We start from the raw sequence: 22,496 nt of genomic DNA, 5'->3' as shown, positions 1-22,496 counted from the left end.
GCCTGGCCTATAAGGTATAACAGGTGCTCGATAAACATCTGCCTAATTGTATTATGAAATTCCTTTAGGCAAGTCACTTCTGTTTTAGTCTTCAGTTATCTCACCTACAAAAGAAGGATATAGTGCAGTCCTATCCAGCTCTAACCTGAATTCCTAAAAATGATGGCTGTATTTATAATGTGGTATGGTCTTTCAAAGCGCCTTGGGGGCAAAGCCAGGGAGAGACAGGTCCGAGAGGGACAACACAGAGACTCTGGACAGGTGACCAGGAGCTCAGCTGCACAGGCTTGCAGATGAAGCACCATGAAGGTGGCCACCAAGAAGGAGGGGGTGAGGAAGGACCCTCTCCCTCCTGCCATGAAATAGCTCTCCCTATGCCCTGTGGCTGATGCCTGGCATTCCTCCAGTAGAACCTTGTCTTGGAGCCAAGACTCCATTTGGTTAACATGAAAATAAATTGGCAGCGTTAGCACTTCTCCATTATGGACACCATTGACAAAGGGATGGCTGGTTTGATGTGAGGGAAGACAGTACTCTTCTACTCAGACCACACCTGAAATACTGCAAGTTGTTCCAGACACTGCTCTTTAAGTGATTAATGAGTGTATTCCAAGGATACTGACCAGGAAGGTGAGACTGAAGTCATACTATATAAGGAAAAAGGAAACGCAGACAATGGGAAGGATAGATGTGTGGACCAAGGAAACAGAAATAAGGACAAAAGGAAAAGGCTTCAGAAAGAAGGAATTTTGCCCAACAGACAGCAAATCTTTCTAACAATGAGAGCTTTCTACTTCCTATAGGTAGTGAGTTTCCCGACATGGGAGGCATTCAAACACAGACTCTACTTCATGAGAACACATTTGCAAGAATCCAAACATCTGATTAAAGCAATGGTCTAGAGGACCTTTATTATTCATTTTGGCCCCAGGACTGTAGGATCTAGATTCTACTTCTATATTAGGGGAACCAGGAGGAAGGCCAGGGCATCAAGGAACAGAGGAGACCCTCAGATATTATAAGAAAACAAGAGGGTAGGAGTATGGGGTAGTGAATGCAGAGAGAAAAGGCTACTGTAGGACAAGTTCAACAACTCTTAAGGGCACTCATTCCCGGTCTTCTCTCCTGGCTGAAACTCACTACAGTAGATTCTCATTATTTGCAGCAATTATGTTCAATAAAGTTGCCCCAAATACTGAATTAGGGGATGCCGAGCCACCGCTCCTAGAGGAGATGCAGGGTTAGGGTCCTGGGAGGCTCTGTTACAACATTTTCCTCAACAGTCAACACACAACCTCGTTTTATGTGTTTCTGCTTCCTGACACCATACGTTATACATACTGTCGATTCACTCATATTGAACAACAGACTGTAATTCACACCTGAATGATACTTCTGGAACACCTGCATTTTTCTGTAAGGCACATCACGGCTTTCTGGTGCTTAGGTCCATTAGACAGCACTGCAGCACTCAGCTGGGGGGGGGGTGGTCATCTTAAACAGCAAAGTCCCCAGGAACAAACACACCGGTGCGAAATGCATGACAGTGAGCGGACCACAAAAAGGACACGTGTTTACAGTACGAGGGCTGAAAGCAGAGGAAGACGCTGGGAACGTGCCTGTCCTCTGACTCACATTTTTCACTCCTCTCACAGTCCGGAGAAGTGCCACGAGTACTGTTTCCGGGACACAGGTAGATTTTAGGGGGTGGACGGGTTTGCAAAAGCAGAATCCACCAATAATGAGGAGTCAGCTGCACTGTGTGTGTGCTCGAGCGTTTGGCTCTTGCCAAGATGGGCCCAGACCTCCATCCCGACTCCCCGCCCTCCGGGGGGATATGAAGTGGCGTTTGGCCCGGCCCTCACCGCTCCTGATGCCAAAGAGAACAAACCCACAGCAGCTATTTTCAGGGGCTCTAGCGACAGATAAAGACTGTCCAGGGCAGCTCAGCGCACAGCAGACTGCTCTGACTAAAAATGCCGCCCTCCAGAGACACTCTTGGGGGACTTCGCAGGCTCTCCCACGAGCTCGGGGCTCCAGAAGGGCAATCTCCCAACATGGGGCAGCGAGGGTGCCCGGACTGTGTTTCCTTCTTGTGTTTTTGCTTCTCCTTTTGGACAGAGGTACTTCGTGAGTTGAAGAATTTCCTTTACCTCCATCACTCCCTCCTTTTCACCGATGTGGTCAACAACCTCACAGACTCTCTTCCGAACCTCTCCGGGGGGATGACCAGAGTTGGTCTGGCTCACACTGGCAGGGGCCGAGTGCACGGCAGAGCCTGTAAATAGGAAAACCCAGCTGCACGTCCCTCTCCCACCTCCCAGAAGGTAGAAGGGATTTCAAATGAGCTGCCAAGGAGAGAATTTATCAGAGAGCTCAGGCATGCTTGAGATTTTTCATCTTCTAAGGGAATTACTGCCAATAAACACGCCACGGTTGGGGCATGGAGAGCGCCTGGCTTCATTTGTTAAACTCGCCAGGTGGAGAAGTGTCTTGGGAAAGCAGTTGTACTAATAACACACAACTTTGAGCTCTGAGCGGCAGATGCCAATTGAACTAATGGTTCTAATGAAGGGTCTGGGCCTGAAGGAGGATGGTTGCTCCCTGTCTTTCAAGAGTCAGTAGGGTGCTGAGCTCACAGGGAAGGGCTGAGAACGGCCCATTGCTGCCCCTACCGGGAGGCGGGCTCACAAGAAGGTGGTGTGTGGCTGGGCCTCACTGCACTCCGGGCAGATGGGGAGTTTCTAGTTTGGGGGTGTCGGCAGCTCTTGTCGGAGCAGTGCCGTGTTAGGTAGGCCCTAGATGTTCTGTAGATTCTCCCAGGAAGGGAGACCCGTGACTTCTGGGTCTTATGTTCGCCCCACCCAGAGCCACTGCCACGTGGTACGTGTGATGCTGCCGCATTAAGGAGAGACGGAGGGCAGAGGTTAGGGATAGAGAAGCAGAGAAGTAGGGGAGGGGAAGGAAAACCCAGCTGCACGTCCCTCTCCCACCTCCCAGAAGCCCTGCTTTGTCCCTCTCTCTGCCCTGAACCAGGCTACGAGCAAGACCCCAGGAATGTTGCATAAAAAGACAGAGAAATATATACACAGACATCCCCAGGACAAGACTCAATTCTGCACAGTACAGCAAAATCCTCCAAGCACATCTACAAACAGCCTTTTGTTTTGTTTTCACAATAATTTTATAAAGTCCATACAGCAGATATCATTAGGACCATCAGCCCTATTTTCCCGGAAGGAGGAGCACGGAGGAATAAAACGCTAGGATCCCTGCACATGGCTCCCCCTCACCTCCCTGGGCTCCTCACCACCACCCAGCCTGCCTGCCCTCAACTGCCCACACCTCTGGTCTGTGGCGTGCCCACCTCTCAGCAGAGCTGATGACGCGGGCTGCTTCATGAGACCAAATTAGCGGCTCAGCCTCTTCTAGCTCTCCCAGGCATGAGCTGGCTGAAGAGGCGCGGAGAAGAGTCACTCTGTACTGGCAAACTTCCCTAGGCTAGGCTCAGGATGCGTGATGGGGCATATTATAATAAATATATTTAAAATGCAGCACTTTGCAACCCCGTTCCTCTGCCCAAAAACAGCCCCCCGTTTGAAAATTTAAGTAGCTCTAATTTGTTTGCCGGCTGATGTGTGAATAAGCTTCTGCAGTCGGTGAATTTCCCATCAAAGCTGATAAGCAGGAAATGCCAGTGCTTTGGGAGAAAGAACCAGATGCATGTGGGCTGGGGAGACAGGAGGAGAGAGGGTCCTTCAGGTCACACCTTTCCAAAGCCAGCTCATCTGCCCCTTGGCTGTGTGTCATCTGGGGGTAGCCAGGAAAGCCAGATGCCCTCCCAGAGGAGGGACGGAAGAGCCCTTTCATTCACTAGAGAGGGTGGTGCTCTGGGAGAAGGGAAAGACGTGTATGATGATTTGAGGGGCCTCCCATTTCACAGCTTCAAATTCCAGTTGCCAACGGAGAGGCTTGTCAGAGGAACACTTTGAACAAACTGAGGAACAGTAGCTTTAGAGAGCTCTCATGACAAATTCCTAAGCCCCCAAGGCTCTCGCGGCCCTGCTGGACATGAGCTCCTCGGGGCTGGAATGGCCCGTCCAGCATGCTCCCTGCACACTGCCCAGGCCCCGGTGCCTGGCTCTGCACACACACCAGTCCCTCATTCGCTGGTGCATCCCTTTCTCCAGGCCTGTGCTGAGCCCCACTCTCGGCAGGGGAGGGCTGCGTCTGTACTCAAGGATGAGGGTCAGCGAACCCACAGTAGAGGCAGAGTGTCTGAGCCACGTGACACCAGAGGAGGCTCAGAGGAAGCAGGGCCCAGCCTGTGATGGCCTTGCTGGGGAGCTGCCATTTCACTCTGGGAGCAAATGGGGCCCCCGAGGGGTCTCAAGCCCTGGAGTGACACACGCCCATCTGCATTCTCCGGAGGGAGAGCTAGACCCAATGACCCTCTGGGTCTCCTCCAGCTCTAAGAATTTATGCCATTCTAGGAGACGTCGGTTATTTCAAACCTCATGCCAATTCCCCTTCTCCCGGCTCCTTAATTAAAAGGAAGATGCAAATGACTTCTCAGTAACCTTCAAAGCAGGCCCCATCCTCTCCCCGAGAACTGCTGTCCCAGAATTTCCTCATCAAAGGCAAAGTGCTCACTGGCTCGCTGGCTCATGGGGAACGGCCCGCCGAGCAGCCTCCCCAGCCGGCCCACTCTTGTCAGCTCTGTCCCCCAGCCAGGGAGCTGGCACTCGAGGCTGCGGATTTCCAGCAATCCAACCCCCGCTCCAGTGCTCCGAGCCAGGCTCCGCAAAGGCAGTTTCAAAGGATCTGCATATTTATGGTAAACTCCTTCCTCAAATTGAAAATGTATTAGACAGTAGCAATCAGGACGCTCTCAGAGGAGCTGGCAACCTGTCTAACCCTTAATGGCTGTTGTCTTTAGCGCGGATTGGACCTGGGACCCGCGCTGTCACAGAGGCTCATGACGGGAGGGGCTGGGTGAAAGGGCACAGATGCCGGGCAGGGCCTCCCTGCGGAGGGGAGACCCCCTCCTCACTGCTCCCCCAATGCCACCTGCAGGCAATGGTGGCGCAGACTCTCACGTGACAGGGTCTTTCTAGGGTTTTCTGTTGCTCTTGGTTTGTTTGCTTTTGAAGTGGGGAAAAGGGTCTGGAGGTGGGGGCAGGCGTGCCTGTGGTAGGGGCTTGTCGGGGAAGGTGGCAGGAGAGGAAATTCGAGAGAGGCAGCCTGTCCTCCCAGCAACTGGTGGGCCCGGCAGGAACTCAGGAAGTTGGAGCTGGATTCCCTGAATCTTCTGGAGGACATGGGACCCCTGAGTTCTTGGTTGGCGAGGGTGACTCACAAAAGCCATCTGGCTCATCCCCCTGCGTCGTTAGAACTACACTCAAGTCATTCCAGAGAACCAGCCCCTTGAAAAGCTGCGTTTATATCAGCTTTGGAAAACGAAACATGGCCATCAGTTCTCAAGGCTTTTTCCTCGCCCACTCTTGGCCAGATCTGCATTTCGCTCCATCTCCATAGGAACAGACTTAAGTACATAAGTGGTCCAAGGAAGGGGTGGCTCAAGCATGGTTTCTATGAAAAGTTCATGTGAAAATAACCCCGAGTATTTTGGGGGGTGGGGAGGGGGCAACTGGAACAAATTAATTGACCCCAAGGTCCGGAGTTCTGAATGAATCAAAGATTTGAAGGCTAATTCCGGTAAGCAAGCTAATGCGGGCAGTGGAAATTTAGTGTTTGTGAGGGTGGTGCTCTTAGCTCTATCCCATTTCACCCCATCTGGAATGTGGTCCTCAATTTGGGCTTCATGTTTTAATAGAAACCTAAACAAACCCAAAAGCATCAGTGGTGTGAGATTTGGAGGCCATATTGCATTGGGAACAGCTATGGGCTGCTATTTGCAGAAGGAAATATATCAAAGGGTCACCATGGTAATTGTTGACTACAGTTTTTGCCTTTCCCCAAAGATTATGAGCTCTCGAAGGGACCATGACTCATGTATCTCACATTCCCAGCCCTGGACACAGAGAAGGTGCTCAAACAGTGTTATGCTAAATTTCAGGAAGAAGTGAATGAAGAGAAATCAAACTATTTTCAAATACTTGAAGAGTTGGTAAAAAAACACAAAATGGGCCATTCTAGTTGCTTCAGAGGGCAGAATTAGGAGGCAGATTTTGCCCCTCCGCCTGGAAGACCTGGGAATGTGTGCTTTGAGGTAGCGAACTCCTCAGCCCAGGGCAGGCTCAAGGAGAGGCTGGGTGACTGCTTCTCTCAGGGACAGCATGGAAAGCATTCTTGCACTGGGATGGAAGATTAGACTAGAGGTCTCGGAGGTCTCCCCTAACACATTCTGGGGCCAAGCTGCAGAGTGAAAGACCACAGACTTTGAAGATAGCCCAACCTGGACCCAGTTAAGTCTGGAACTTAGTAGCTGTGTGGACGTGGACACATTACTTTATCTCTCTGTGCCTCAGTTTCTTTACCTGCAAGACTGAGGGAGTAGCCTTTATGTATAGCTGATACAAAATGAGAAATTTTAAATATCTATGTACACCACTTAGCATGGGGCATCATGGAGGAGAGCTATTATCATTATTATGTCAGAGATCCAGCATTCTACCTAACCATAGGCAAGCAAAAGAGAGTGCCATGCAAATCTAGTTTCATTAATCCGTGGGTTTAACAAGGCCAAAAGTTGAGGGGTTACCATCTTCACACAGAGGAATAAAACTGAAGTACCCCCATTGTGATGCACAGTGATCCCATAGGAAATGTGAGATCTGCATCTTTAGCTAGGGATGTCAGGCCCCCATGCCTCAGCCTTCCTTCTCCCAAAGGCTTAATTAGAGCCTGTTAAGCCATTTCCGATCCTCAGATGAAAGGTGTGCTCATCTTATTATAGCCCTAAGAAAGTCACTTGGGGGCTGCTCAGAGTCTCTGATCTTTAGACTAAGTTAAATGAAAGAAATTAAGGGCCCTTTAAGGCTGTGCTTCTTTTTTCTCCCTTGTCTCTTTCAAATCTGATTTATCCCAAGTGAAGAAGGGAGATTATACTATTCCAATGCAATCCAGGACATCTTCTGGGAAGTGAAAAGGGAGAATATGGGATGGAGAAGGGAGAGCTCACGTAGGCAGAACCAGAGGATGGACTTAGGGAACCCAGAAGCAACACCATTGGCTTCTAGGCCCATAAATAAGCAACTGGGAGATGGTCCAGGTTCAGAAATGTCCCTTACGGGACACTCTAGGGAATATCTCCCCCCCAAACAGTCTCTAGTGGAAGTTCCACAGAATTCCAAGATGGAAAACCCTCTCCACACAGAATCAAAATAGTAATTTTTTAAATGGTAAAAAATAACCCTGAATTCTGAAAGACTATTTTTTAAAATGGTAATAATCCCTTAATCAGCCACCAGCAGGGAATATAGCATTTGGTTCAGACATTTTACCAATTATAACCCACTGGGTCCCTGTGTGGTGCTTTCTAAGTAATCAAAACCAGTTCTTAATAGCCACTCGCCCAGACAGGAAGAGAAAGAACAAAACCAAATCCAAATGAGAAGACACCATTACTAAAGAAAGCCCAGCCCAGCACGTCACTGGGAGCAGGTGACAGCAAAGCAACAGACCTGGGTAAAGTGTTTTGATTTGGGAGCTTAGGGATTCCAGGAAAGTGAGCAAAAACCAAGAGCAGGAGGTCCAAGAGCATGGGCTTTGGAGTTGGACAAGACTGAGCGTGAGTTTTAGCTGGGCCCAAAGTCCTTGCTAATAGTGAACTTGGGTCAAGTTCCTTATCTTCCTTGAGTGTCAGTTTCCTTATTTGTGACGTGGGAGTTTATCCACCTTCAAGGGCAGTCCCCCAGGTCAGAAGGGATCTGTGCGAAGTACACATGTGGTGTCTGATTCACAACAGGTACTCAAGAGATGTTATTTCCTCTGTTCCTGGTCACTCCCCTTCCCCTGCCAGCACCACTGGATGGCATTGGAAGAATATTGGAGCAGAGATACTGACTTTCCTCCCACCCTGAAAAAGAAGCCCAATTAATTATCACTCCCCAAACCATTTCTTCATCCTGTAATAATCAGGGGAAAGACACCTATCAAGAGGCAAATATTGGGCTGGTGATTGAGATGGGACCTGGGGACCAAGGCTGCAGAGCTATGTCTGTGCCCATGATACATCTTGCACGGTATTCACTGGTATTCACAGAGCCTGAGCGAGACAGGAAAGTAGCACAACAGTCACCAGATCTGTTGAAGAAAAATGGGTAATAAAGAGGATTATCGCAATCCACTTTATAAATCCAATCAAGAATGTGTGTCCCTGGAGAAAGGGGAACCCTCTTACACTGTTGGTGGGAATGCACACTTGTATAGCCACTCTGGAAACCAGTATGGAGCTCCCTCAAAAAGTTAAAAATAGAGCTACCCTATGATCCAACCGGGTATTTACCCAAAGGATAGAAAAACGTTAATTCAAAGGGATACATGCACCCTGATGTTTATAGCAGCATTATTTACAATAGCCAACTTATGGAAGCAGCCCAAGTGTCCATCCGTTGATGAATGGATAAAGAAGATGTGGGGTATATATACAATGGAATATTATCCAGCCATAAAAAGAATGAAAGCTTGCCATTTGCAATAACAGGATGGATCTACAGAGTATATGCTTAGTGAAATCAGTCAGAGAAAGATAAATGCCATATGATTTCATGCATATGGGGGATTTAAGAAACAAGCAAAGGGAAAAAAGAGAGAGAGGGGCAAACCAAGAAACAGACTCTTAACTACGGAGAACAAACTGATGGTGACCAGAGGGGAGGGGGTGGGGGGAGAGGGGAAAGGAGTGCACTTGTTGTGATGAGCACCAGGTGATGTATAGAAGTGTTGAATCACTATATTGTACACCTGAAACTAGTATTATACTGTATGTTAACAAGTCGGTATTAAAATAAAAACTTAGAAAAATGTGTGTCCCTTAGGGTAGCTGAAGGTCAAAAACACCATCCTCTTTGATGGACTCCTTGGCTCAAAAAGATGGGGGTGCGCTGTGGGGAGGTTAAGAGGAAATTCTATGCTCAGAGGGCACTATTTGTCAAAACATAGCCTGTGCCACCCCCCACCCCGCCCCCCGCACTGTAATCATTTATCTGGGTGCTAGCCAAGAATATGCAGATTCCTGGAAGGCACCCCATTTTGCTGACTCAGAATTTATAGCTGTGGGGCCTGGGAATGTACGATTACAGCAAGTACCCTGGGTCATTCCTGGGCACACCTAGAGGTTTGAGACGCCTTACTTACCCCAACCCTGTGTGCTGCCAGAGAAGGACCAGTAGCTGCAGTTTAGGATGCCCCCGAGCAGAATCTCCTGCTGGGCTGGGCTGGGTGGGGCTGAGCTAGGGGCTGGCAATGCTGTTTCTTCCCAGCCTGAGAGATAGCTGCTGGAGAAGCAGCGTTAAAAGGGGAAGAGGTACTTTGAGCCTAATCAGCTGTCATTCAAGCAGAGGGTGGGGTCAGGGCCACCAGCCAACTCTGCCACCCTAGGTTGCCTGATGGAAGGGGGTTGGAAGGGGGCTCTTTCTGGGGAGCTCTCCGAACGCAGGCCTGAGGTTCAATGGGGAGATATTCAGAGCCTGGGACTGGGCCTTCTGTGGAGTAAGTCTGGGGCTCGGCTTGAGCATTATATTCTCCTAACTACTGCTTCCCCACCATGATTACCCCCACGCACTTCATATTTCCTTACCCTTTTTTATTTTTCCTATAGCACTTATCACTACTGACACTGTATTATATATGGATTTGCTTGCCTATTGTTTGTCCCATACTACAATATAGGCCCCAGAAAAGCTGACACTTTGCCCATTCTTTTAACACTTGTGCTCACAGAAGTCTGCCTGGCAATTTCCCTACAGGCTAGAGGCTTCATTTGTTCAGGGAATTAGGAGCCCTAGGGCATGATCTGAGCTTCAGAACCCCCAAATTGCACTTATTATTTTCCCGTGTCACCAGACTATGAGCTATTTCAGGGCAGGGACTGTGCCTTCGGCAGCTTTATTTCCTCCGAGCCCAGCACAGTGCCTGACAGAAGGAAGCAGTTCCATTTCTAGATCCAAGAGTGGAATTGCATTAGCTACTAGGAAAAATTGTATAGAAAGAGGTAGGTGTGCTGACCCTCTAGGGTCAAATCCACACTCATAACGACTTGCTTCTTCTGCATAAATGTGTAGTTGGGGGAACCAGAACTCATACTCATACTGAGCAAATGTTAATCTATTGGTTAGAGAAATGAGATGACCATTCGGTGATACTCTAGCCCAGTGTTTCTGGCTATCTACCTAACCCTGGACTCTCTCCTTTTACCTTGTTGTTTTCCAAGAAGGGTGGGCTAGCTATATTCCCTGGGATCCCCCTGAGCGTGAGCAGTGGTCATATCAGTTCCTGGGTCCTATCTGAGGTCTACCCAATGGGACCCTTGTAGGGTAGAGTCTAAAAATCTTTTTGAACAAGTTACCAAGGTGATTTTGATGCATGATTTGTCTGTCATAATGGTTAAGAACATGGGCTTCAGGGTCAGAGATGTCTGGGTTCAAAACCAGTTGCCATCACTAACTGTTCAAGGCCAGGTCTGGCCACCTCCATGAGTGTTCATTTCCTCACTTATAAAATAGGGATTAATAAAAAGTACCTATCACCAACTACCAACTAAGATGAATAGACCCTAAGTAAGATGAAACAAATAACCTGAATAGTCATATAACCATTTCAGAAATTGAATTTGTAATTTAAAGGTTCCTGAAAAAGAAATCTCCAGGCCCAGATGGCTTCCCTGGGGTGTTTCACCAAACACTTAGAGAAGAATTAACAGCACTTGTATACAACTCTTTCCAGAACACAGAAGAGAAAGGAACACTTCCCAATTCATTTTATGTGGCCAATATTACCCTGATACCTAAAGCAGACAAAGGGAGTAAAAAAATAAAGCAAAAAACCTTCCAAGCCCACTGCAGTAATCACTCAGAACGTAGATGCTAAATCCTCAACAAAATGTTAGCAAACCAAATCCAACAATGCCTAAAAATTGTATACTGTGTCCAAGTGGGATTTATTCCAGGTGTGTGAGGCTGGTGAAACATTTGAAAATCAATTAATGTAATCCGCCATATGATCAAGCTAAAGAAGAAAAATAGTATGATTCTTTCTGTTGACGCAGACAAAGCACTTGACAAAATTTAACACCCATTTCATGGCAAAAACTCTCAGGAAGTTAGAAAGAGAAGGGAATGCCCTCAACTCGATAAAGAACATCCACAGAACACCTACTGTTAGCAGCACATTTAACAGTGAAGGCTGAGGGCATTCCGCCTAAGATCAGAAACAGCTGATCAATATTGAACCATGATGTTCTAGCCACTGAACCCGGGAAGAAAAGGAAATAGATGGCATCCAGATTGGAAAGGAAGAAGGCTGTCTCTACGTGCAGGTGACAGACAATTAAAATAAAAATAAATTGACAGCACCTGGTCTATAAGGTTAAATGAAAAACACATATGACACAACCAATATGGTTATGGCCGGTGGTAAGAGCTTAAGAAATGCCAAGCTGCTCTGTGACGAGGAGGATGATGATGATGATGATGATGATGATGATGATGATGACGACGACGACGGGGGAGGAGGAAAGGAAGGGAAAGAGAAGGAAGAATCTGAATAACGTCTGGGAAAGGTGACTGCAGCCCCTTCAGAGGCACATTCCCTTGCTCAGCTACTCTGACAGCCGGAAGCCCTCCAGTGTGTCTGCTTCTTGCTATAATTAGCACATCAGTTCCTATTTCTCCAGCTTTTCTAAGGCTGCAGAAGGCCTAGCCTGAGAATAGGGGGTTGATTATCTGGGCGACGGGGAGGTTGGAAGAACTTCAGGGAGGCCCCTGGAGTGGCTGTCAGAATCCCTGTCTCCACTGATGTGCGAGGACTGGACAGAGGGAGAACAAGCTCGCGGAGCGGGAGCGGGAGGGGGCTGAAAAGGAGCTTCAGAGGATGGAGACATCCGGAGCTGACGGGAGAACACAGGTAGCAGACAGGAGGGGAGGGCTGTGGCCGGCATGAAGTGCGCGTGGGTCGGTCAGGGGAGAGCCCGCAGGAGGGAGCTGGCCATCCCCTCCAATGCCGAAGGGACCCAGCTGGTTCCTTCCCCACACGCTCTCCGGACTCTGACACTGATTCCAGGCTTAGGGTGAAATTCAGGGAGCAGAGTAATCCAAAATAGTGGGCATGGCCTGGGGATCCCTGCCTTAGGTGATACCCTCTTGCCTCCCTGTTCCTACAGAGAGTGAAGGCCTCCCCCTTGGTATTCTGCTGGAGCTGCCGTCCCTAACCCACACTAGCTAATTCGGTGGCAGGAAGTGGGGGAGGCCGGTGCGTGCCGGGAGCCATGCACAGGAAGCAGCCTGTAGCTCCCGGGGATAACTGAGAGCAGGGGCCATCCTGCGTGCCAAGAAGAAATGGGATGGGAGGGCTGGTGACACAGAAAGGAGCAACGAGGAAGGATGGACCATCATGCCGGCGGAGCCAGACTTACCTGCCGAAAACCATTCCTGGTGAACTGTAAGATTTTCAAGGCATAGTTGGACCTCTGGCCTTTGCTGTTGAATTCAATGTGGCCGGTGAGACCTTCCAATTCTACCTGTCCAAGAGAGAGTGAGTTACAGCACCAAATGGGCCCCGTGTTCCACTTGGCTCCCAGCATTCCACACATGAGCTATTTAAGGATGCCCAAGAGAAAGCAGGCCATCCAAGGTCCATTCTCCTGCCTGTCTCTCAGCCACAGGATCTCTTGACTACAAATGTGATGTTCCTGGAGTGAATTCAGACTCGGCTGGGGCTGGAGGAGGAGGAGGATGTCCCCACCCTGTGACCACATAGCCGCTTCATAAACCGGCACAATACCAGGATGGCAGCCTGAACTCCAATTCTCCAGTGTCCCTCCTTCAGGCCGTTGGCTGTTAATAGAATCTATCCTCTTTGGGCAGCTGCTCACCCACCTGCGGGTCTGCAGGAAGTCAGGAAGACCTGACTCTAAGTGCAAAACCCAAGCTACTCTGCACCAGGCTTCTCGGAAGGAGATGTCTTCTTCGTGGGCTAGAGATCCACAGCCACGCCACCAGAGGGGACACGGCTGGAGACATGGCTGGGAAAGCCAGCTCCAAACCATGCCTCCTCAGCAGGGCGTTGGGGATCCGGGAACAACTGTGACCCAGAGTGCACGGAATGGGGTCACCGCCGATGGCTGTTTTATCCGGGACTGTGATATCCCGAGGAGGCCTGTGGGCGCAGGGCCACGAACAGAGCATCCCCCCGCCCCGCCTCTGCGGGGCCCCAGCCACCCCTCACCATGCGCAGGTAGTTCATGAGGCTGGTGCCGTGCTGCCAGATCTGGGCCGAGCCGCAGGACAAAGGCTTCACACCGATCTCCTGGCTCCGGTTGAGCTCCTGCACTGCGGTGACCACAGCATAGACAGCATCAAACAGCAGGGCCGAGGACAGCTGGGAGAGGGCGGAACGGCGGGCGGGCAGGCAGCGGCAGGAGGCCCAGGGAGACGGAGGGACGGGTGTGAAGGGGGAGGGGAAGGGAAGGGAAAGAGCAAAGAAAAGAAGGGAGGGGGACGAGAGAAAAGAGAAACAAAGGAGAAATAAGGGCACTTCTTTGTTGCCTGGGGCCCACCGTCTGGCTCTGGGCCAGCTCCACTTCACCTAAGTGTTCAAGTGCTTGCCCGAGGCAAGACAGTGGTGGCAAAGACGTCTCTGCTATTAGACCATCCAGGTGTCCCTTAGAGCCCCAACTGATTTCAAGGATATCCTCTTCTCTCTTTGCCCCAGGGAGGTAGCAACTCCCCTTGCTGTCAGAAATCCCTAAGAAGGGGATGGGGCTGCCTATCTCAGGAGGAAGGAACCTGGATGCTACGTTCAGATTTGCCCAGTCTACGATGCTCAACTGAAGGTCACCTACTCCTAGAAGACCCCAGGATGTCGCATCTTCCTGGATATACCTACTATCGGTCTACCACTTAGTACTACTCAGTGTCATGGGTACTTATGAAGCACATGGTAAACGCAAAGCCCTAAGATGAAGGCGGGCTTCCTGCTTCCTGCTATAATTAGTGCATCAGTTCCTATTTCTCCAGCTTTTCTAAGGCCGCAGAAGATTCCCGCAATAGATTACAGTGGAAAGGAGAGGGTGTACGGGGAGACAGGACCCAAACAAGGGTAACGGGAAACTGAGTGAGTGGACACAAAAATGTTGGCGGGGTCCAAAGAGGAAGATCTTGTTGGCTGATCAAGAAAACGTTTCTTGGAGGACACAGCGTTGGAACTGAGCACTGAAGGATTTTGGTAGAAACATCAATGGATCTGGGAGGAGGAGCAGCTGGGGACAGGGGAAAGTCACTCCAGAAGTGGCACTGCCCACGCAAAAGGGTGGAAAGTGTGGGGCACACTTGGGGGGTGCATGGGAGGGGAAGAAGCAACAAACCAGCAATGTAGGCAGGTCTGCGGAGGGAGTAAGAGCCCGGGGAAGAAGCCAGTGAAGCTTGTTCACATCTTCATCTCCCTATTCAACTGCAAGCTCTTAGGGCAGGAACACGCAGGGCCTTCATCTCTATATCCCGCACAGCCTCTAGCACCGGGACCCAGCATGTCGTAGGCCCCCCCCCAAAGACATATTTCCAGAACTGAATTAAGTTTTGGGTGAAATCTGCCCACCGAGGCTCAGCCGGAGCACTGCCCAATGAGTTGACTTGATGTTAGCAGCTTTGGGTAGGGGCAGAAAAACAGAAGCTGCCTGCCCTTGAGGAGTGTGCCATCTAAGGAGGCAATGACACCAGGCTGTGCACATACAGTCCCCGACAAGAAAAACCGACTGAGTGTAAATGATGATAGGGACAAACCATATAGGGTCCCTGAGGGGAGGCCCCATGGGAACAGTGACATTGAGGTCTGTCACTTCTTACAACCTCCTCCTCCCTGGCCAGGCCCTGGGAGACTGACCCCTCCAAGGAGGGAGGCAGGGAGGCCATCTCCTGACCTCTGGGATTTTTTTCAAGCTCTCAAGACAGGGTGGAGGCATCTTGAGGCAGGAGGTACAAGAGAAAGAGCTCGAAACCGGGAGGACTAAACCCAGAGTTTGGATCCCAGCCCTCATGCATGTGCTGAGCGATCTGGAGCACGCTGTGGAACCTTGGAGAGAACAACGGTTTCCTGTAAATGAGAGGCGGCCTCCCTGGCTCGCAGGTCTGTAACGTGCTCTGCAAACTGCGCACCCCCCGGGTGCGGGCCGGTGTCAGCTCGGGAAGCAGGTGCTGGCTGAACAAAGGCTACAGAGAGTTGCAAGAACAAGGAGCTCAAGGCAGGAAACAGGCTGGGAAGAGTGACTTATTCCCTCTGCAGCTCAGCTGCCTGTTGGGCAAGGAGTCCTGTGACAGCGACTTGGTGAGGTGGGGGGGTTGCTGACTTCAGATCATCTTTCTAAAAGGCAATTACAGGGGAGAACAGCCCAAGAGAGTTTCCCTGCCCCAGTCCACGTTCACTTGCATTGCAAAACTGCCCAGCCCGCGTACTCCTTCTTCCTCCTTCTTTCCCTCTCTCAAGCCCTCTCTTGCTCCTTCTTTTCTTCCTTCCACCTGCTTCTTTTCCTTCTTCCCACATTTATTCAGCTCCTACGATGTGGCAGCACTGGAGACCTCAACCTCTCCTGTTCTCCTCCGAGACATCCATACAGGCAGGAGCCCCTGTGTTCCCTGTGCCTGGGCTGGGCCTTCATCCCTCTCAGCTCCATCAGCCTTCCTTTCTGTCCCCTGGCCCTGAAGTGCCCTGCGGCCTAAAGACCAAGCAGGTAGGGGCACTAAACGGAGTGATCAGGACCAGGAGAAAGCTCTGCAGTTGGGCTGAGCCATGCTGACCAGCCGCCTCCCTCAGGTCCCTCCTGCCCACCGCCTTCCCCTCTGCAGCTCGGCTCCTTCTTCACTGATTCCAGGCTCACCTGCAAGGCACTCGATGCTTCTCGGCGAGCCCACAACTGTCCTTGTCCTTTGCACATAATTCATTTCCCCCTGAGTACATGTGGCTCCTTTATTAATGGACCTCTCACACTTCCTTGCCAAAAGGACGTATGGAAATGATCAAAGCTACAGACTCTCCCTTTCCAGCTTAGACAAACATTGACCCGAGGAGGGTGGGCATTGGTTACCGCTACTGACATTGGCCCCTAGATCCTTCTATTTGGCTATTTAAATGATATGGTAAACTAATTTCTGTCCCACTTTCTCCTTTGTCTCCCAGCTAATCTGTCCATTCGGAGAGTCTCAAAATCTTGGCCTGTTAGACTGGGAAGGATCCTAGAAATCAAAGAGTCCAACTCTTTTATTTTACCAATGATGAAACTGAGGCTCGAAGAATTCACCTCCTGCCCCAAGTCACCAAGCAGGACAGAGGCAGGGCCAGGCCTAGAGCCCCAGGACCCTTTCTCCAGTCTGGTTTCCTTCTGTGTCTGCAACATTGTCCTTCCATCCTCTCGAGAAGCCGGCGGGGAGTCATTGCTCCGTCAGATTTATCCCCGTGCCCAGCCTCCTGGGACAACATGGGCAATCTTCTAGATGTGCTCACCTTCTCAACAGCAGACAGAAGCACGAGATTCTTGGGCCAGAGCTGGGGGCAGGGAAGGCGAGTGGGCAGGCCTCTCTCTTGTCCTGGGTTTGGCCGTCACCCACTTTGGCCCTCGGTCTGACTGGTTGTCCTTACGTTAGCCTCTCAGTGAAGAGCCACTTGGAAATGTTGTTAGAACAGGACAGAGCAGGACAGAGGGGGCAGTGGGAGGGGACCATGAGTTGCCTACCCAGCACCCATTCTCCCCTTCCTCCCCAACAGAACCGCCATTTTGTTCTGGTATCCTCCATCCCCCAAGCAGCCACGTGCCTCAGGGGTGGCTAATCCAGCCCCAGCTCTCTAGTGATCCTGAGTGGTCCAAGAGTCCTCCCATCGCCCCGCCAATATGTGACCAAGCAGCGGCCCGATTCTGACCAGTGAGACATGAACTGAGACCGGGGGGGAGGGGTCACATCTCAGAAAAGCTTCCTGTCTCTGAGAGAGGCAGTCCTTCCTCCTCGTCTCGGCACTACGGTGTCAGGACACGATACCCCGAGCCTGCGGCAGCCAGCCTGGCTCCAGCCCAAGGATGAACTTGACACCAAGGGAGACAGAGAGGAATAGAAGGAAACTGGGTTTCCGAAGACCTCAGTCCAGAGTCTGCCTTCCCTCTCACCTTGCCATGACACAAGGTCACATGCTTCCTTTTTCTGCAGAAGGCAGTTTAATACCAGATTTCCACCGTTGGAAGCTGAATGCGCCTTAACCAATACGAAGGCCCAAGGGACCCCCTTCCTCCCAGGGCACGGTTGCCTCAGGCCCTCGGAGAAGCCTGGGCTTCCTCATCCCCCTCTACAGGCCCTTCTTCTCAGGAGGCTGTGTGCCCGGCCCTGAGAGACCCCAGTCCCTGCAGACTGGCAGACACAGCTCACCACGCCATTTCTCACACCCTCCCACATGCTTCTTGTTGTTTCCACTCGTCTGGGATGCAGTTTTCTTGGCTGATGTTCTTTTATCAACAAATGGTCCGGATGCTGGGCGAGTGGCGTGTGCCTGTTTGCAGTGTTCTTTTGGCATCTTGTGCTCTAGGACCTTCAAGATTCTTCCAGCGCTTCTAGGAATTATAGCCCGGAGAGGGATGCTGGGGGCAGGGATGGGTAGGGAAGAGGGGCAGCCTCAAGGCTCCTGTCTCCTCTCCATCTGCATATTGCCTTCAGAGAGGTGACACGGTGGCGGTCCCCAGTGCGCTCCGGGCTTCACGGGTCCTCTCTGTGGCCCAGCCTGGGCCCATCTGAGCTGAAACCTCCTAAATCCTGAACATCATCCCCCCCAAGCTGGGTCTCCTCGGGGTCGTCCACACATAACCCCTGTCTCGCCAGGCTCCTCTGGCAACGCACCCGGGCCTCTCACCTGGATCCTCCAACTGCCTCTCTGAGTGCCTGCCACCCATCCCACGCTCCTCCTGCTTATCTGCCCCCAGACGCCAATCTCAGCCAACTTCTCCTCTGGAGGGAGAGCCTGTAATCTCTGCCTCGTCAAATGTTCAGCTCACTGCAGCTCTCCATCCCAAAGCAACCTGCTGCTCTCCTATTTGCTTTCGTCCTCTGTTATTATTTACTAAGTTAGCTCTGGCAAGCACTTGGGATTGCAGCTGGGGGAAAGCGGCTCTGGGACAGCGCTCCGTCCATGTCTCTAGTCCAGCTGGAGAATCCCCTCCATCCCTGCCCCTTCCTGCCTCCCATCCTAACCCATCGCCCTTCCCTTCACCACCCACCTCTGTCTTTCTGTGGCTTCCGTGCCCCATCTGTGTGCACACCTCTCTCATCTTGTCTCCGCTTCCCCTGTCCCTGATCTTCTAAATATTAAATCCCCCAAATGGCTCAATCCTTGTTTAAAATCCTCTCCTCTTTCTTGGCACCAAAATGTTGCTTGGCAAGGAACCCTCGATTCCCTTGTTTTTGTATTTTCATTTGGTTCTTCATTGCTATTTTCTTTTGAGCTGTTTGTAAATTGTTTAGGGGAACGGAAGACTCTGTATAAATTAAGATGAATCAATCTGACTCAGGGAACAGAGGCTGAGTTTCCGCCCCCTCCCCTGAAGGAAAAATAAGCATATCTTCCAAACACACACCTGTAACCCTCATCCTTCACACCCCCCGGCAGCTCCCCTGCCCAGATCACTAGATTCCCATTCTCTTGGACGCCCATTTGTCTCTGAACCTCTGTAGCTTAAACTCTACCCCCCAAAATCAGACCAGGACAGGAGCCATTAAAATCTCATTGAATAGTTCAAACAATCTGGGTTTTATTCAATGAAATAAACACTTAATTACAAACATCTGTTTTAGCCTAAATTCTAATTACTTAACCTAGCCATCTGTAATTTTAATGATTTTCTACGATTTTTGTTCTTTGCAGTGTGATTAATGGGAATGGCATGTGAAAATAGTGGGTATGTGTCTCCATCCACAGCTCGCCCGCTTGCAGTTCGCATAGCATCAGGCGGGAAGCAGGGGAATTGCGTGCTGTCAGCCACCTGGCGGTGCAGCCTGGGCCTGGGTGGTGGTGCTCAGCTCTCTCTCTCGAGGTTCCTAACCCCTCAGCTCAGATGCTCCCTCTCTGTCCTCAGAGCAGCCCCCTTTCCAGCAGCCCCCTGGGGCATATGGGGGTGGGGAGGCACACAATTCGGGAGGAAGAGAAACGGACAAGAGAGATGCCAAGGGTGCAGAAGGCAGATGGAGTGTAGGGGAGGAAGGGGAAAGGGGAAGGGAGAGGGTGATCGGGGGAGGAGAAGAGGGGAAGGGAAGAGTCCGGGGAGAAGACACGAGAAGGAAGAGAGACTGGACCCGAGACAGAGAGACAGGGCAGAGGGGAACGGGGGTGGGGGGGTGGAGAGAAGAGGGCCCCGGAGGCAGGACAGAGCAGGTCCCTGTGGAGGAGTTGTCTGCAGCCTTTTGAGAAAGCTGGATGGGGAGACAGACCGGCCTGGGCTTTCCTGGAACTGATTATTTCTCGCCTTCCAGCTCCCCAGCAAATGAAAGGGCTGGGCTGTTTGTGCTGGGAATTTCAACCCCCAAAGAGACAGGAAGAGGCACTGCTTTTCAAAAGGCAGTTGCTAAGTGAGAAGCCTCGAGAAGGATTTGTTGCTGTTTGAAGCTGTGAGCTTTCTTTCCTTATTCCTCCAGGTGAGGAGTTTCTGTAACACCTCCCCTTCCTCCTCAGAGGCTACAGAGATGGTGGCTGCAAGGCTCTTGGCACCGAGAGGAAGTCTTGGGCCCTAATCTCCCTCTTCTGTGCCTCAGTTTCCCCATTTACCAAACAAGGGGTGTGTGACCATTCTCATCTGCTATTAGGATGCCATGAGGAGGAAAAAAGGGGTCGAGGTGGGATAATTTCGTGGGAAGCGCTCCAGTATTCCTCAGCTCTGCGCACAGATGAAACAAATGGAATGAGCACCCCGGTCTCCTGAGCTAGAAAGAACACATGTCCTTATTTTGCTGGCAAGAAAACAACAGGGCTTGGCCAAGAGAAAGCTGCCCGAGGAAGCGCCACAATCTGAGACCCAGGACTGACTGTCCCCTCCCGGGGACCAGGGCTAGGTCTCAGGCTCACCCTTCATCTCCTCACGCCACCCCTCTGAAGCAGGCTTGTACTCTTGTTCTCCACCCCCAACACAGAGGGAACCTCCGGAGAACCCCCTACTCCCTGAACGCTCCTCAACATTCTTGGGGAACATAGGATGCTGAGGCTCTGGGAGGCCTAGGATTGGATCGGGAGGGACAAAAATGAGGTCACGAGGGCTGCTTCCGTGTGGCCAGACATGCGGCCCCAGCTCTACCCTGGATGCCTCCACACCCCGTACCGCGTCCCGCACACTAACTGAGCAGCCGTGAGGTCTTCACTTCCCCTTCCTCTGGGAAGCCTTCCCTGATCATTCCAGGCAGAACTAAGGGGCTTTGCTCTGCTTCCACAGGATAGGATCCCACGGGGGAGCATTTTCCTAGAGGTGGAGGCAGATCTCACTTCCCACATCATGAACCCCGGAAGGTAGAGGCTTTGGCTCTTCTTCACCAGGATGGACTATATGGGATGGGTCCCCATCCTTCATTCTGCCCTGGACTCAGACCCTTTGCCTTGTGACTCCTTACTTTTTTTCTCTAAAAGAGTAGAGCCTGTTTCCTCATTCCCTGACTTGGAATTGGTCTGTGTGCCATTCTCTGGCTAACAATGTGAGTCGGCAGTTGCTGTGTGCCCGTTCTGGGAAATTAGCACTAAAAGTCTGGTATGTTCCTACTTGCTTTGTCACTGTCCTGCCGTCACTGTGAGAATACGCCAGGCTGGCCTGCCTGCTGGGCCAGGGAAGGATGAGAGGCACGTGGAGCCGGAGCTGCCCCAGCCCAGATTCATGGAGTGAACTGCTCAGATGAGCTGACCCCCAGCTAGATTAGGAATCTGTAGCTAATCCTCCCTCACCCCCCAGATTAGCTGGCCTGAAGCTCAGAGGCATGAGCTACACAGATGCTTAGTGTCACATGCTAGTGACATTTGGGGGTTGGTTGTTACCCAGCATTTATACAACAAAAGCTACCTGATACATTAGTAAATGCCTACCCCTGTGGCTGCCATATAGCATGTTAAATTAGCTCATTCGATGAATAACTGTGATTTGAAGGTAGAATTATATTCCATTTTATCTTCACAAAAATCTCCTAAGGTGGTCAAGCAGAATCAGCCCCAAATGACAGATAAAGAATCTGAGGCTCAGAAGAGTTACATAACTACCAAAGATCACAGAGCGAGAACACGGCAAGGCTGGTATTTGAATCCAGGTCCTAGGCCTCCGAGGCTAGTGCTCTGTTGAGCGCGTGTGAGCACGGCTGGCCCCAGAGTCCCATGAAAGGCACTGACTGGCCTGCATGTCAGGTCCTTGCAAGCCCTCCTGCTGGGTCCTGGGCGGGCTTCTCACCTGCCTGCTTGTGGTCAGTTTGAGCGCTCACGGAAGGACTCGGCCCCTCCGAGAGCAACTGGAAATATGGCACAGGAACCTTTTATTTCACCCAGGCTGGGTGCCAAATGTGGAACAGTCTGGGTTGGAGAGCAGGTAGCAGGCTTTGTTTCCTTTCCTGGTATTATGCTGCGAGCCTTCCCAGTCTGCCAGCAGCTCATTAGAATACGGGAGCCAAGGCTGCAAGACCCGCTGGGAAACCAGGGGGCCAGGCCTGCATCCGGCTGGGAGGGACGAGGCCAGGCCTACCGTGACGCTGTGCCTGAGCATGTCCCTCACTGTCCTTAACCCATCTACTGGTGGTGAGAACCCCTTTCCTTCAGATGTCTCACCCCTGCCAAGTCCTTCCTGTGGATTCTCACCTCTTTCAAGTCTAAAATACCTTGTTGGGATGTGCTCCTTAAACCTTTCCTGAAACTCAGTTCTCAGGGGTCTTCTCCTCCCTGACTCCCTGATCATAGCTCCCTGAGCTCTGTATCAGCTCCGACCCCTTCGTTACTCCTTCCTTCCTAGGATTTCCACCAGGCCCCGCAATCATGGAGGTACACAGCTTGCTGGACGGGCACTCTGTCCACGCCCCTTCCTTCAGGAAGCCCACTGCTGGATCGCCGCCTTGGCCAAACACTAACTAGGTGTCCATTTGTGCAGATGTCCAGAAACATCCTTGCCCCCAGACATGTATCAAAGACAGGTCTTGCTCCTATTTTAGAAGCCTTCCAGGGAAGGTCCCATTCCAGGAGGGTGCCCGGTTCCACTGCCACCTCTCAGGACTACTTCTTTTCCAGTTCCTCCTATCTCTAGCTCACTATTCCACCTTCCTCACTGATTCACTCATTTG

The 22,496-nt window shown here is 51.2% G+C and overlaps 1 protein-coding gene across 4 annotated transcripts in view; it reads right to left on the bottom strand.

Annotated features, from left to right (window-relative positions):
* Nucleotides 1–22,496, bottom strand: part of GRIK4 (glutamate ionotropic receptor kainate type subunit 4) — a 421,439-nt gene that overhangs the window by 88,395 nt on the left and 310,548 nt on the right. For all 4 annotated transcript variants that reach the window (XM_025893698.2, XM_073903861.1, XM_073903862.1 and 1 more), the window contains 2 exons: nucleotides 13,408–13,560; nucleotides 12,596–12,700 (listed from right to left, as the gene is read on the bottom strand). In XM_025893698.2, coding sequence (XP_025749483.1) covers nucleotides 12,596–12,700; nucleotides 13,408–13,560 — 258 coding nt within the window. The remainder of the gene's footprint in view (nucleotides 1–12,595; nucleotides 12,701–13,407; nucleotides 13,561–22,496) is intronic.

The sequence above is a fragment of the Callorhinus ursinus genome, unplaced genomic scaffold, assembly GCF_003265705.2.
Source record: "Callorhinus ursinus isolate GAN/ISIS: 27379988/994484 unplaced genomic scaffold, GSC_fseal_2.0 scaffold19, whole genome shotgun sequence".
In the NCBI taxonomy this organism is placed as follows: Eukaryota; Metazoa; Chordata; class Mammalia; order Carnivora; family Otariidae; genus Callorhinus; species Callorhinus ursinus.
Note: the sequence above shows the minus strand (reverse complement) of the source record. Positions and strands in the feature narration are given on the sequence as shown.